Source organism: Cyprinus carpio, chromosome B14 (genome assembly GCF_018340385.1).
Source record: "Cyprinus carpio isolate SPL01 chromosome B14, ASM1834038v1, whole genome shotgun sequence".
Classification (NCBI taxonomy): Eukaryota; Metazoa; Chordata; class Actinopteri; order Cypriniformes; family Cyprinidae; genus Cyprinus; species Cyprinus carpio.
The window spans coordinates 23,722,118-23,735,228 of record NC_056610.1 but is presented as its reverse complement, the minus strand read 5'-3'; the positions used below and the strand labels follow the sequence as shown (position 1 = coordinate 23,735,228).

Below are 13,111 nucleotides of genomic sequence, written 5' to 3'. Positions count from 1 at the left end.
ATTTCGATACCTAAGGAGTTAACTCGTCAACGTCAGTGCTCAAACAAGTACATATGAAATTCACAACAACACACATAAAGTCACACACACACACAAACTCTACACACACGAGACGCGCGGAACTCTCCGCGCACATACCATAGACTGTATGAGGCGCGCGCGCGCACAAACTCTCCACGTCCACGCGCATACTTATATGAGACGCGAGCACACACACATAATACCTTAAAGATGTGGAAAAGTCGATTAAAAATGTGGGTACATTTCTCCAGGCTCGATGCCAACAGCGCGCGATGCAGTATTTGCGGTAAAATAATTGCTGCAAAAATGCCGTTCAAAAATGTGTTGGTTAGTCAGAATTTTTTTTCAGTAAAGATGCATTTAAGTTATCAAAGGTGACATTAAAACGTGTGATGTTACAAAATATTTCGTTTTTAAATAAATGCTGTTCTTTAGAATTTTTTATTCATCAAAGAATCATGAAAAAAATTTATCATAGTTTCCAAAATATTAAGCAGCAAACTGTTTTCATATTTCTGAAGGGTCATGTGACACTGAAGTAATTATTTTGACAATTCAGCTTTGACATCACAGGAATAAATTACATTTTTGAAATGTATTCAAATACGATTTAAAATTGTAATACTATTTCATAATATTACAAGTTTTACTGTATTTTTATTAAAATAAATTCAGATTTGGTGAGCATGAGCTCTTTATAAAACATTTTTTGTTCGTTTGTGCACTGGCTAAGGAGCATGAGTCAAACTGAAAAAAATAAAACCAAAGTTTTTCTGAGGTAATGTGTTCTGTAATCTTGTTAAAATGGATTTCATAAAATTGGTATCGAAAAAAGTATCGTTAGGAACCGGTATCGAAACTGAGGTACCGAAATTGGCACCGGTTTGAAAGATTTTGAACTACACCCAGCCCTATTCTTTTTTGTGTGAACTACCCTTTAAAATCGATTAGGCTAATGTCATTGCAACATAAATAGGTCACAATACAATATATGCACAAGCAAACTAAATTAAGAATTGCTGCAGAAATCAGAAACATGATATTTGCTACATGACGGACATCAGACACTTAAAGGGTCTCAATTAAATGTGTGCAAATTGCACCATGAGAAGATGATGGCTGCGTCAAAGCTCCAAAACAGAAGGCTAGTAAAGTATGATAACAGAGATTGTTTGGTAGGCTATGTTATCTTTAAGGTGTCTAGCATTAATATATGAATTCACAATTAAGTTTTGTTGAGTAAACATGTTGATGGCAACCAGGGGCGGTTCTAGGGTGAGTGGAGATCCGGGGCTTAGCCCAGAAAAATCCATGTATGTGACTTTTTATTTTAATAAATCAGAAAGATTTACCTTGTTTAAAATATACAAAAACAAATTTAAAACATTTTTATTTAAAGTTTATCCCTTGTATCCTGACACATATGCTGATGTTGTGTCTCTATCTCGCTTTTTTTTTTTGTCTCTGTCTCTCAGTTTTCTTTTCTTTTCCAATCAAGCCTGACTGGCTACACTCGTCCTGGTAGAACAGGGATAAGAAGCAAACATTAAGCAGTGCACTGACATACTCTTTTTTTACAAAGATATACCGGTCAAAGGACTTTATCCTCTGTGTTTATGCATTACAGTAAACAGATTCAAGTTATTCAGTCTGGCAGATAAACCTTACCCTCTACTGAAGTCTGTGCATCATTCATATCTCCATGTGTTTCAGTTGTTTTGTAGCTCTTCCAGCATGTCATGGAAGCCTTATGAATGCTACTTTGTTCATGCTCTATGAATGATTCTAAAGCTCTTTTCCAGTTGGAGAAACTTGCACTTGTTAATGTGTCTTTGCTGTTTCGGATATGATGCTTGCCAAAGAGACGACAAGAAAAGCAGAATGCAGAATTTCTGGATACGGAATACTCAAGCCACTGAAATGCATCTTGGAATACAAAAAATATGAAATTATGAAAAAAATTAGAATGGTACTTTGCCACTAGGTGGCGGTAAGCCACTGCCTTAATGAGTGAGTCGGTCAGTCATTTAATCGATGGATTCGTTCGAAACAGATGATTCATTCAGATAAAAGTAAGCAACTGTTTTTATGAATGGGTCAGTGAATCATTTATTCAAGCAAATTTATTCAGTAAACACCGTTGTGTGTTGCTGCAGAGAGCACAACAACATGCTTTGTTTGGAACCATTTCCTTTGCGAAATATGTCTTTTTTATTATCTTGTTTATTGAATTGTTGCCCTGACACGAAAAGTCTGCCACAGACCGTGCTAAACAAACATTATAACCGCTCTCTGTGTGTGTGTGTCCTAAAGACTGTGCTGCGCAACCGTTAACTGTTAGATGTTCAAAATGTAATGTTAAATCAGACACAATTTAAAAACAAAAAAGAAATATAATACTATGATTTAAAAGTTACAGATACCTGAAGCTGTTGTGTTTCTTGGCGTTCAAGTGTTGGTTATTCTTTTGAAGAATTTTCCAATATCCATTTTAATTTTCAAATAAATTGATCTAGTAAAATACTACACGCCAACAAACTGCCTGGCTCCAAAAGATCTCATATCATTGGCTGGATCGTACAGACGCTCATCGATGGTTGGCCAGTTTACATGTCAGTCAGAAGCACTAGACTCAGTGGGCGGTTTTTGTCGGGTGTGAATGACAACGCGTAAATTGACAGACACTGTAGACGTGAGAGTCGAGAGATATTTATTTATTTATTTAATTAAATTCTAATATAAATGACTTTATTGGGCATGAAAACTCATTGATGCATGTTGGTAATAAAAACATTCGGGGCTTTACTGAAAACATTCGGGGCTCCAGCCCCCTTAGCCCACCCCTAACGCCGCCCCTGATGGCAACACTAGTGAGCGGTGGGATAATAACACCTATAAAGCCGATTTTAAATTGATTACACTAAAATGATGCAATGACAGAGTTGCAGTGAATATTGCACTAAATTCAGATGTTACAAATAAGTTACATCACTGATGTTGTAATACTGGTAGCACTAATTTAAAAACTTTATAATATATGTTACAATAAATTAACCATTTTGAAACACATTGATGGTTGTATTTTTGTCTTTTATCCCAGTATGCCTGTCAGTGTTGTATAAGGGTTTTTATGCATAACCCTAGAATTATTGTATTAGATTAAATAGAGTTTAAAGTAGCTGGGCTGACAGTTTTTGATGAATGCAGAAATATGGTAATTAAGTATACACATTATCCCACTATAAAACACTTTTTTCACACACTTTTCCAAAAACAAAAAAACAAACAAAATTAGTGATCATTTCAAAGGGTACAAATTAATACAAATGAATATTAATTGTTAATTATGTAGGCGTGTCTTAAAAATAAACAAACAAACAAAATAGCTATGTAACCGAATAAAGTGTCACATTTTATTTTGTACTAAATTAGCACAGAAACACGGAGACCAAACTAAACCACCAGTGAAAGTCTGGAGAATGTCCTACTTGTGAAAATAGTTCCAAAGGGATAAACTAATCAGAAGATGGCATGCAAACCAGCATATTCTCTGCTTGGCGTGTATGCATTTAATATTTAGAACTTCTTTGTTTGTCTGTTTGTTTAATGACTTCATGTGCTATTAAAAACGTTTGTATAGAGTTAAAGATGTGGACGAGATGCACACTTATACATATTTTTTCTATCTCTTTAGAGGATGCTGCTGCGCGTGAACTCCGCTCCCCTCCGCCGTGCATGCGCAGCCGCATCCTTCATTCATCCGCCGCGCGCGCGTTCCCGTGCTGGTCTTGGATAAGAGGCACGCGGAATTCAGAGGGTAACATCTCACACAGACACTTAAGAGGAAAACGCGCGGCTGCGGGGAAATGGCTTTGACTCAAGATACGATCCTGAGCTTTTTACTGGCGCGCGGGGGGAAAGTGAAAAACTCGGAGCTCGTGAGCAACTTCAGAGGACTTATACACTCTAGCGATCCCGCGGAAGAGAAACAGAACCGAGAGCTGTTCAAACGCCTGGTCAACAGCATCGCCGTGGTGCAACAACAAGACGATGATGTGAAGTACGTGGCTGTGAAGAAAAGGTACATGGGACTCATCACAGGTGCACAAAACAGTTCTCCACGCAGCCTCAGATCCAGTGAAACAGCCAATGTGGATATTATTAATAACAATTACTGTCATTGCTCCCCTCGAGCTGTGAGTGATAGCAGTAAAAGTGGATTTGATGTTGAGTGTGTTCACTCAAAAACCCCATCTGACTATAAAGAGAGCGAGTCTTTGACAGCAAGAGTGCTCAATGTGACAAGTGATGCTAGAAGTGGAAAAACAGGGGCTGTATTTGCTCTTGTGGCCATAAAATCTCCATCATGTGAGCTGCAGCATGAAGAAAAGAGAAAAACAAGCCTAAAAACACTAATAGTAGATGCCAAACCGCCATCTACGAGAGTCAAAGCAGATCAGAGATGTGTTGCCGGAGAAGGCTTTCTCTACAGGTCTCTGAGAGCCAAACGAAAGGAGTTAGATGCACAGGGTTCGCCGCAGCTGCGAAGGTGTAGCAAACTCTCCAGATCTGCTGGTAGTGAGGCTGAAGACTCGGATGGAGTGCCTCTGGGATCGATGGAGCATGAGTGGCTTGTGAAAGCAGCAACGGGAAGCTGGCGTCAGATCTACGGCCTCCTGCTGCAAGACCCTCGGCTGGCGGAGAAGCCGAACTTCATGTGTGGATTCACCATCCTGCATTGGGCTGCCAAAAGCGGAAACTGTGAAATGGTGTGTAAAGTCATTGATGTTTCCAGACAGAGAGGCGCAGGGGTCGATGTGAATGCCAAGTCTTACGACGGATACACAGCGCTCCACATAGCTGCCATTCACAGCCGTGAACGTGTGTTATCACTGCTGGTGTGTGAATATGGTGCCAGCACTGACATACGGGATAACAGTGGCAAAAAACCCTACCGTTATCTCAGTCCAGACGTGTCCACTGAAATCAGAAAGATGCTCGGAGACCCTCACAGCCTGCAGAAGGATGCACAGAACCTCTCAGACCTCCCTAAAGGATTCAACACCCTCAGTAAACTATTCCAGCCCCACGTCGCTGGACATAAAAAGAAATACAGACGACGACTGAGCTTCCACTTCATCAGAGATGATCAGGAAGACCCCAGAAAGAGCGTCGCACTTAATCGCAAACTGTTACAGTAAAATATCCCAACTGAACGATAACAACACGCACTACTTGTATTACTTGTTGTAGGTTTAATATAACGTGTTAATGTAACTGGAGATCATACAGTGACAGTCGTGTGTCTGCTGATGATTGTGTTTGTTAATGAGGTTGAAGAGTTACAGGAGAATGCATTTAGTACTAACACAGCTGAAAGGCTGAAGAATATGTACAGGCCATGTTTTAACCCAAAAGAAAGACAAACATGTGTTATGTAAATATTGGGTTACACTAAAAAACTATCATGCTGTAAATGCAAAAATAAATAAAATAAAAATGTAATTAAATTTTAAAATGTAATATTTAAAATTTACTCAACCTCAGGCCATCCAAGATATAGATGAGTGGAATAGATTTGGAGAAATGTAGCATTGCATCACTTGTTCAGCAATGGATGCTCTGCAGTGAATGGGTGCCGTCAGAATGAGAGTGTTTTGCTTCTTAGAAACATGCAGCTTTTGTCTTCTCCAGATGTTAACTGCTAGACTGGAGTGCTGTGGATTATTGTGATGTTTTTATCAGCTGTTTGGACTCTCATTCTGACGGCACCCATTCACTGCAAGTGATGCAATGCTACATTTCTCCAAATCTGATGAAGAAGCAAACTCATCCACATCTCGATGGCCTGAGGATGAGTAATTGTGAAGTATACTAATTGTACTGCTCTTAATTAAAGCTGAAAAGTACGGAAAAGCTTGTGGTTTTAATCTATTCTGAACCATTATTGAGAGTATTAGGAATTACAAAAAACCTCAAATATCTGAATCCTTTGTAATGCAAATATGGGGGAAAATGTGCTTCATTGTCAGAAAAATAATGTCACCATGTGACTTGAGAACATTTACTGACTTTCCTCGAACAGTGACTCTGTCATGTTTCTTATCTGATTGCTGTGCTGTGAATAATGCCTCGAGAACGAATGAAGAGAGAGAAAAGAGGCCTCTGTGTGGGATGTATGTTGTCCTTGAACTCATTATGCTCGATGTGATGTCTGTGTAATACTGAAGAGATTAACTGTAGCGTGCTTCTTTCGTTTTTAAATAAGCCGAGGTAAATTTAGGTCAACCTTTATGCAAATAACCACTTTACTGATCTAATGTGTAAGAATGAAACCACAGTTTTAACCAGGCATTCATCAATGCTAGAAACAGCCTGGAAAATATAATGACGTCTTTGTCACAGTGAAGCAGTGATTCAGGCATGATTTCATGGGTGCCGGAGCTTAGCATAACTTCATTCAGAGCTTTGACTGGTGTGCAGTGATCTGGAATGATGGAAGTGCTTTAACTGCTTTAAAGCGGTTGAACATGAAGCTATCCTGAGCCAAATTTGAGCACATTCTGACTACTTAAGCATTCATTCTTTTATTACTGGTATAATATTTAATTCAGGTTTATGTAAACAATGTTGAATGAGTTGTGAATTCTTCATGTTATGGTCTCGGCATTGTCTGTCACAAATGTAGGCAGTTTGTATCTGTGTTGGAGAGAGCAAAAGAATAGCTCTTTTTGTTTTGCTGGATAATTTATGGGGTCATTGTTTGACCTGTGGGATGTTTCTCTTTTTCATTTCTCGGCCATTATGCAGGATCCCACGGTCAGCCTCAACATTAAACCGCCTCGGTTCACTGCAAGTGTCATGGAGAAAACGCCTGTAATCTAACGGGTTGCTAAATATACAAATATCAAAAAGCTTATTTGGCTGGGAAATGATCATTTATTAACAGTTCCACAGTAACCCTTTTGAATAAAGATTTTAAAGTAAGACACAGGTGGCATTGTTTCCTGGAATTTTCTGTCAAACAAACAACAAATGTAACATTCAGAATGATGTCATGCTTGTAATTCCATGCTCAAACATTCTAAAGTTTCATTTTGAATTTAGAATGTTGGTAAACGGAACTTTAAATAGCATTTCAAACCGAGTATTATATCCGTATAGTTTTATTAACTGAGAATAGCTAAGTCCACACATCACAGATATACTGATAATGACACGGAGAAACAATTTCAGAGATGCTCTTATCCTTAAAGCTTTGACAATATCATCGCAATCACTGTTTTTTTCACAGCTGATGAATGACAGCATCAACAATCATGTCTTTTAGCATTTGTTGGGTCAGGGTAAATTGAACAGTTTAATAAAGGTAATCATTTGACAGCAGTTTGAAAGGAGTGATTGGAAGCCATTTGTTTTCACTAGAAGTTGGCCATTTGAAGTGATGCTGCAAAATTCATTCAATTGCATTTATATTTCTGCTGTTGTTTTCCCACCATGATGATATCTTTAGGGAATGCAATGTTGATATTTAAAAAAATAATACATCTTTCCATTCAGCATTCCAATAATAAAAAAAGTTTGTTTTTTGTCATTTTGATGAAAGAAAAATGAAGAAATGCTTTAAAAGAATATTTCATAATAAATTTCAAGTTTTTCAGGTTAAAATTAGCCTACATGGCACCATGGGAACATCACATCCAAAGTGTAGCTCTATGAATGGTGATATTGTGACCTGGGCCCGTGTTCTTAAAGATTCTTTATTCTGTATTTACCATGCTGTCATACTTTCAACATATTTTATAGGAAATGAAAAGCGACACTATAAGGTTCTGAAAGTGCTTGTTTTCTTTCATTTTAAGAGGAAACACCAGCATTTCTAAGAATTTTCTCAGATTTTTGTTACTAGGAGGAACTAGGTTTTAATCTTAACGTTCCCAACAGTTCTCATACATATTTAGTGCTGTCAAACGATTAATACAAGTTTTTGCTCAAACAATATATGTGTGTGTACACTAAAAGACCCAACAGCTGGGTTAGTCCATATTTGACCCAAAATTGGGTTGAAATTACCCAGAATTTTTTTTTAGAGTGTAGTGTGTATATTTATTATGCACACACACACGCATAAAAATGTTACATTTATATATGAAATAGCCTATATTTATATATAATATTAATTATATTAATATAAATACATACATAATGAATATATACATAGTACACCCATATATTATGTGTACAAAAACTTTTATTTTGGATGCGATTAATTGTTTTTACAGCACTAAATATTATGTTTATGTAGCCTATTTGCATTTCTCCGTCCATTGTCTGTAGATCCCGCCTCTCGCACGCTATGATTGGTCGATAATGTACAATACCTGCACGCTATTGGCCAAAAAAAGCCTACTATAAACAAGTGTGACTACAATGAGAAAACAAAGCGGACATTCATTAAGCAGCTTAGAAACCCCGGCCAGGAGATGTTCTGGAAAAAGAGGACTTACTCTAAATAAATGTTCTGCACAACAGTAAAGGGAAAAGACTATAAATATGTTTTATCAATTTATATAGGCTACGTAAGTTGTCTTCCTGACGCAGACCCTGAACTGCCCTAAAGTTAACTAAATTGTTAACCAATTTCACTCTTTGAGCCATAAAATCCAAACCATATCTTGGACTTCAATTACACAGACCCGCTCAAACTCGTTCACAGCGGATCTAAAAGAGATGTCGCGTTGTTTGAGACCTGTAAAAATCAAAATCTGTTAAATCTTACTACGTATATTAACATTTTGTGGATACCTACACAGGCTTATCTGCCCAAAAAAAAAAAAAAAAAAAAAAAAAAAAAAATTAAGGTGGTTGTGATTGCGCACACCTGTGTGTCAGGTGAGGGCGACGGAAGCGCGCTTTGGCCGGAGTCTCTGAAGTCTTCTCCGGACTCTGTTTATTATGGCGACGCCGCTTTTTAAACGTGGTGCGCGTTGTTCCTTTATGGTTCTCGCGATTATCGGCCTGTCGTTCACATCATGCTACGACTTGGAAAACGAGTCTTTTGAACCCAACTTGTCCCTTCACCATGGAAACATCCTGAGCCCTTTGCTGAAGGCTTTGTCGGAGCTGAACCCGTGGGGAGATTTCACAGCACGAGCCAAACCCGACTCCAGATACGTGCGCTACATGAAGAGACTGTACAAACTATCCTCCAAACCGGACAGGAGTCACGAGACCTCTCACCTGTACAACACTGCCCGCCTGATCACGCCTCGAGAGGAGTGTCTCGAGCAAAACCGAGGTACACTTACTTCTGATTACTGTTATCTGAACCTGAGAGCTTGAGCAGACGAGTTTACATTCTGATTATAGAAATTAGGTTGCTTTAGACCCATAACATTATGTTGATTCCGTCCTTACTATTTTTGAAATGAGCTGTTTACAGGATGCAAGTTATCTGTATTCATGGAATACTTGGATTAACTTAAATTTCCCAAAGTATTTCACATACTGAATAAAATACAGTTAAAGCAATCATATCAGCCGCTTTTAGAATATCAGCAGCCTGTTATAGATTGCATTAATATATTGATAGATATTAAGTAACAGCGTGAATGCAAGTGTGATATTGTTTTTATAATACTGTTCAGTTTATGAGTAGGCCTATCTATTAAAAATGCAAAAAGAAAAAGAAAAAAACGTTTCTGGGAAGATAATTGGACACGTTTTTAATTCAGATTTTAAATCTTTAATAAAGAGTTCAAAGGCATGAACCAAAACAACCAACTAAAATGTATTATTACCTTTGTTTGAAGCAAAAACTAGAATGTGTATTTTTATGAGCCATTGATTAAACTACTTATTGTAAGTGCAAAATAGTTTACATTTATTGCAAAATACTCAAATATATACAATTATGCATTTTGTATGGATTTATTAAATCATATACCTCTTTCTATGGTCACAACGCTTTCCCTGATTGGTGGACTCGAGGGGATTGTATCATTCCAAACCCTAAAGAGTTCTCTCTCTCTCTCTCTCTCTCCCTCTCTCCAGAAGACTTAAATCATTTCTTTTATGATCTCTTTATGAGCTTTGGTGGACAGAGGTTTCAATAAAAACCTCTTCATTGAGAATGAGGGAAAGTCTTGTGGGTTTGGATCAACATGTTTTCAGATTCAGAGCCAGATTACATCTTCAGAAAGATGGCAGCATCATTATATTATTTTTACACAGAGATCAGTGGTCACTTTAGTGATCTTTGCTGCATTATACGCCAATGGTGAGAGTTAAAAAATTGAAATAATGTGTAGAATCTTATCAGTAGAGCAAGTTAATGTGCCCTGATCTTTTCAGGGCTGTTCTGTACAGTTGTTTTGATCGAGAGAAACAACCCACATCTACTGAAAATGGGTCTTATTCAACAATCTGGACCTGGAGCCGCATTGAAATCCCTCTGAAATGTCTGGGATTGAGCGATACAGGGTCTTAAAAATGAAGATTACAAAAGAAACATGATTTAAAATGATATTGATATACCTTTATTATTTCTTGAGTTACAGGCGTGTAAACTTCTGAGAATTTGTTTCCCTCCATTTTTGATTGATCACCATTGGCATATAATGCAACAAAGATTGCGAAAGTCAACAGATTTCACTCACAGACCTACCAACCTCTGTGTAAAATTAAAATAACGATGCTGCCATCGTTCTGAGGTCATTTTTCCCATCCTGTAATTCGGCTCCAAATCTCGGGTGAAAATGGTCATTTTGACTCTTCTCTACAAATCAGTGGATTACTCCGTGAATATACACCCACGACGCTTAATATTTTGGCTTTCCTATTCATTTATGTATTTATTTAATGAGAAGTAGTAAATGGTTGCATAAATGTTTAACAAAATCAAAAATTTGAGCCGGGCGTCTCAGGGGTCTGTTTCATAAAAAAAAGTTTACCAAATATTTCAGTTAGTCTGACTTATTGGTCATAACTTTTTTTAATTCAGTTATGAAAAGATAGATTGGTCTTTTTTGTATTGGGAAAGTAAGACTTGGCAACTAGTTCTCAAGACACAGTCTTAAGTTGTTCAAACTAAGTCAGACTAACTGAAATAAGCCTGGATTATTTGGTAAACTTGTTTTATTGAACAGGCCCCCGGTTGAGTTGATGCACAAAGACGTAATTTCATTCCAAACAACCTGCAGTCAAACAATCACAAGTCACTCTCGAGCACTAAATAAACAGTATGAGGTCAAGCAAAGGATGTGTTCCTCAACGGTGCTGTGTGTTATCTCGGCAGAGCTCTACATGCAGGATATCTCCTACAGTCTGACTCGAGTGAGGTCTCAGGAGCAGCTGCTGAAGTCGGTCCTGCTTTACTCTTTCGACCACAACCACGTCGCCCCGTTCACCTCGCTCTGCTATCTCGACGTGAAAGAGCAGAAGCCCTCGAAGGATCAGATGTGTTCTCCGCACTTTGGCGTGCAGCACTCGGTCCCTCTTCTCAGCTTCCGCGTCCACACCGAGAGAAGGGTCCGCCGCCGCTGGGTGGAGCTCGACGTGACCTCCTTCCTCCATCCTCTCATTCAAGCCCATAAGAAGGACATCCACCTGCTGATAAACCTGACTTGCGTTGAAGACATGATCCCCAGACCCGGAGGCCGGGTTCACAAGAGCCCAGTGGAGTTAACTCACAGATCTCCGTCTCTTCTTCTGTACCTCAATGACACCAGCGAGGTGGCGTACCAGAGAAGAGCCTCACGAGGCCGGATGGTAGACCTGACGTCAAACCACTGGGATGGAAAGTCTATCTGGTGGGATTCAGTTTCACGAAAGAGACGAGGCACTCTAAAGAGCACCAGTTCGCCGGAAACCAGCATGCCCAAACTCGTCCCCATGTACGACTTCCCCACGGATGACTGTGACCTGCACGACTTCAAAGTGAGCTTCACTCAGCTCAAGCTGGACCACTGGATCATAGCGCCTCACAGATACAACCCGAGGTACTGTAAGGGATCTTGTCCGAGGGTTGTGGGATATATTTACGGGTCTCCGGTGCACACGATGGTTCAGAACATCATTTACGAGAAGCTCGACTCGTCTGTGCCTAGACCTTCATGTGTGCCTTCAGAATATAATCCGTTAAGTGTTCTGACCATCGAGAACGACGGCTCCATTGCTTACAAGGAGTACGAGGAGATGATCGCCACCAAATGCACCTGTCGATAAGATTCAGCTCTTTTGGATTTTTTTTGTTTTTTGTGATGCATTGCTTTTGTAAAACACTGACCTGGCCATTCTTAGAATGAAGATGATTAATGACCACATGAATTGGATAATTTGCACCAATGTTTTGTTTAAAATGACCTTTTCATCTGATTCATTAATGCTTAGAATATTCAAATCAGTTATGCAATTGATTGGTGTTTTCTTTTTTTTTTTTTCTGTATAATAGTTATATATGGGGGTATTTAATTGGCTTAAAGGATATCTTTCTTCTTTAATGAGCGGTTGTGTTGTTTTAAGTTCGGTTCTTTCAGTTGGTGGTCTTGTCTCGCACTTTCTATTCCTTAAACATGAATGACAGAATTTTAAATCTTCTAGTTCTGGACAGAATATATATAGATATATATAAAAAAGTGTAGTTCTATTGTCTTATCAGAACACTTTTACATTGTATTTTAAAACCTGGGAATTGCTGACGGTTGTCTCGTGGGCAACCTCTCTCTTCTTGATGTCCAGAAAATAAGTTGCCTTAATTGTGGGCAACTTGATATTGTGTGTATTAAGAACGTAATAGATGAGAATGTGTGTCACATGACTATTTATATAATTTATGTCTGTGTAAATTAGTCTGGCTGGCTTTGGTTTCACAAAAGAAAAAAAAAATCCCTAATGAAAATGTAAAATAAAAACAAATTCAGCAAACAAACTTAACTGCTTTTTTTTTATCAAACATTGTTGGCTTGTCATCGTAATTTAGTAGTTTTGACAAAAGCTAGCATCTATGGTTTGAAGTCTTAATTGCAGTGCTGGGTTTCAAACATTTCTTTATAGTAAACTTTTTAACAGGACTGAAGATTAGCAAAGATAT

The 13,111-nt window shown here is 38.3% G+C and overlaps 2 protein-coding genes across 2 annotated transcripts; both read left to right on the top strand.

The window, feature by feature from the left end:
• Positions 1-3,535: 3,535 nt before the first annotated feature.
• On the top strand, positions 3,536-5,540 carry LOC109052645 (ankyrin repeat domain-containing protein SOWAHA-like). The gene has a single exon (XM_042738661.1). The coding sequence runs from the start codon at positions 3,888-3,890 to the stop codon at positions 5,220-5,222; it is 1,335 nt and encodes a 444-aa protein (XP_042594595.1). The 5' UTR covers positions 3,536-3,887; the 3' UTR covers positions 5,223-5,540.
• Positions 5,541-8,707: 3,167 nt separating this feature from the next.
• LOC109110660 (growth/differentiation factor 9-like) lies at positions 8,708-12,936 on the top strand. The gene is made up of 2 exons (XM_042738662.1): positions 8,708-9,319; positions 11,318-12,936. Exons 1-2 carry the CDS (start codon positions 8,977-8,979, stop codon positions 12,244-12,246), a joined length of 1,272 nt encoding a protein of 423 aa, XP_042594596.1. The 5' UTR covers positions 8,708-8,976; the 3' UTR covers positions 12,247-12,936.
• The last annotated feature ends 175 nt before the right edge of the window (positions 12,937-13,111 follow it).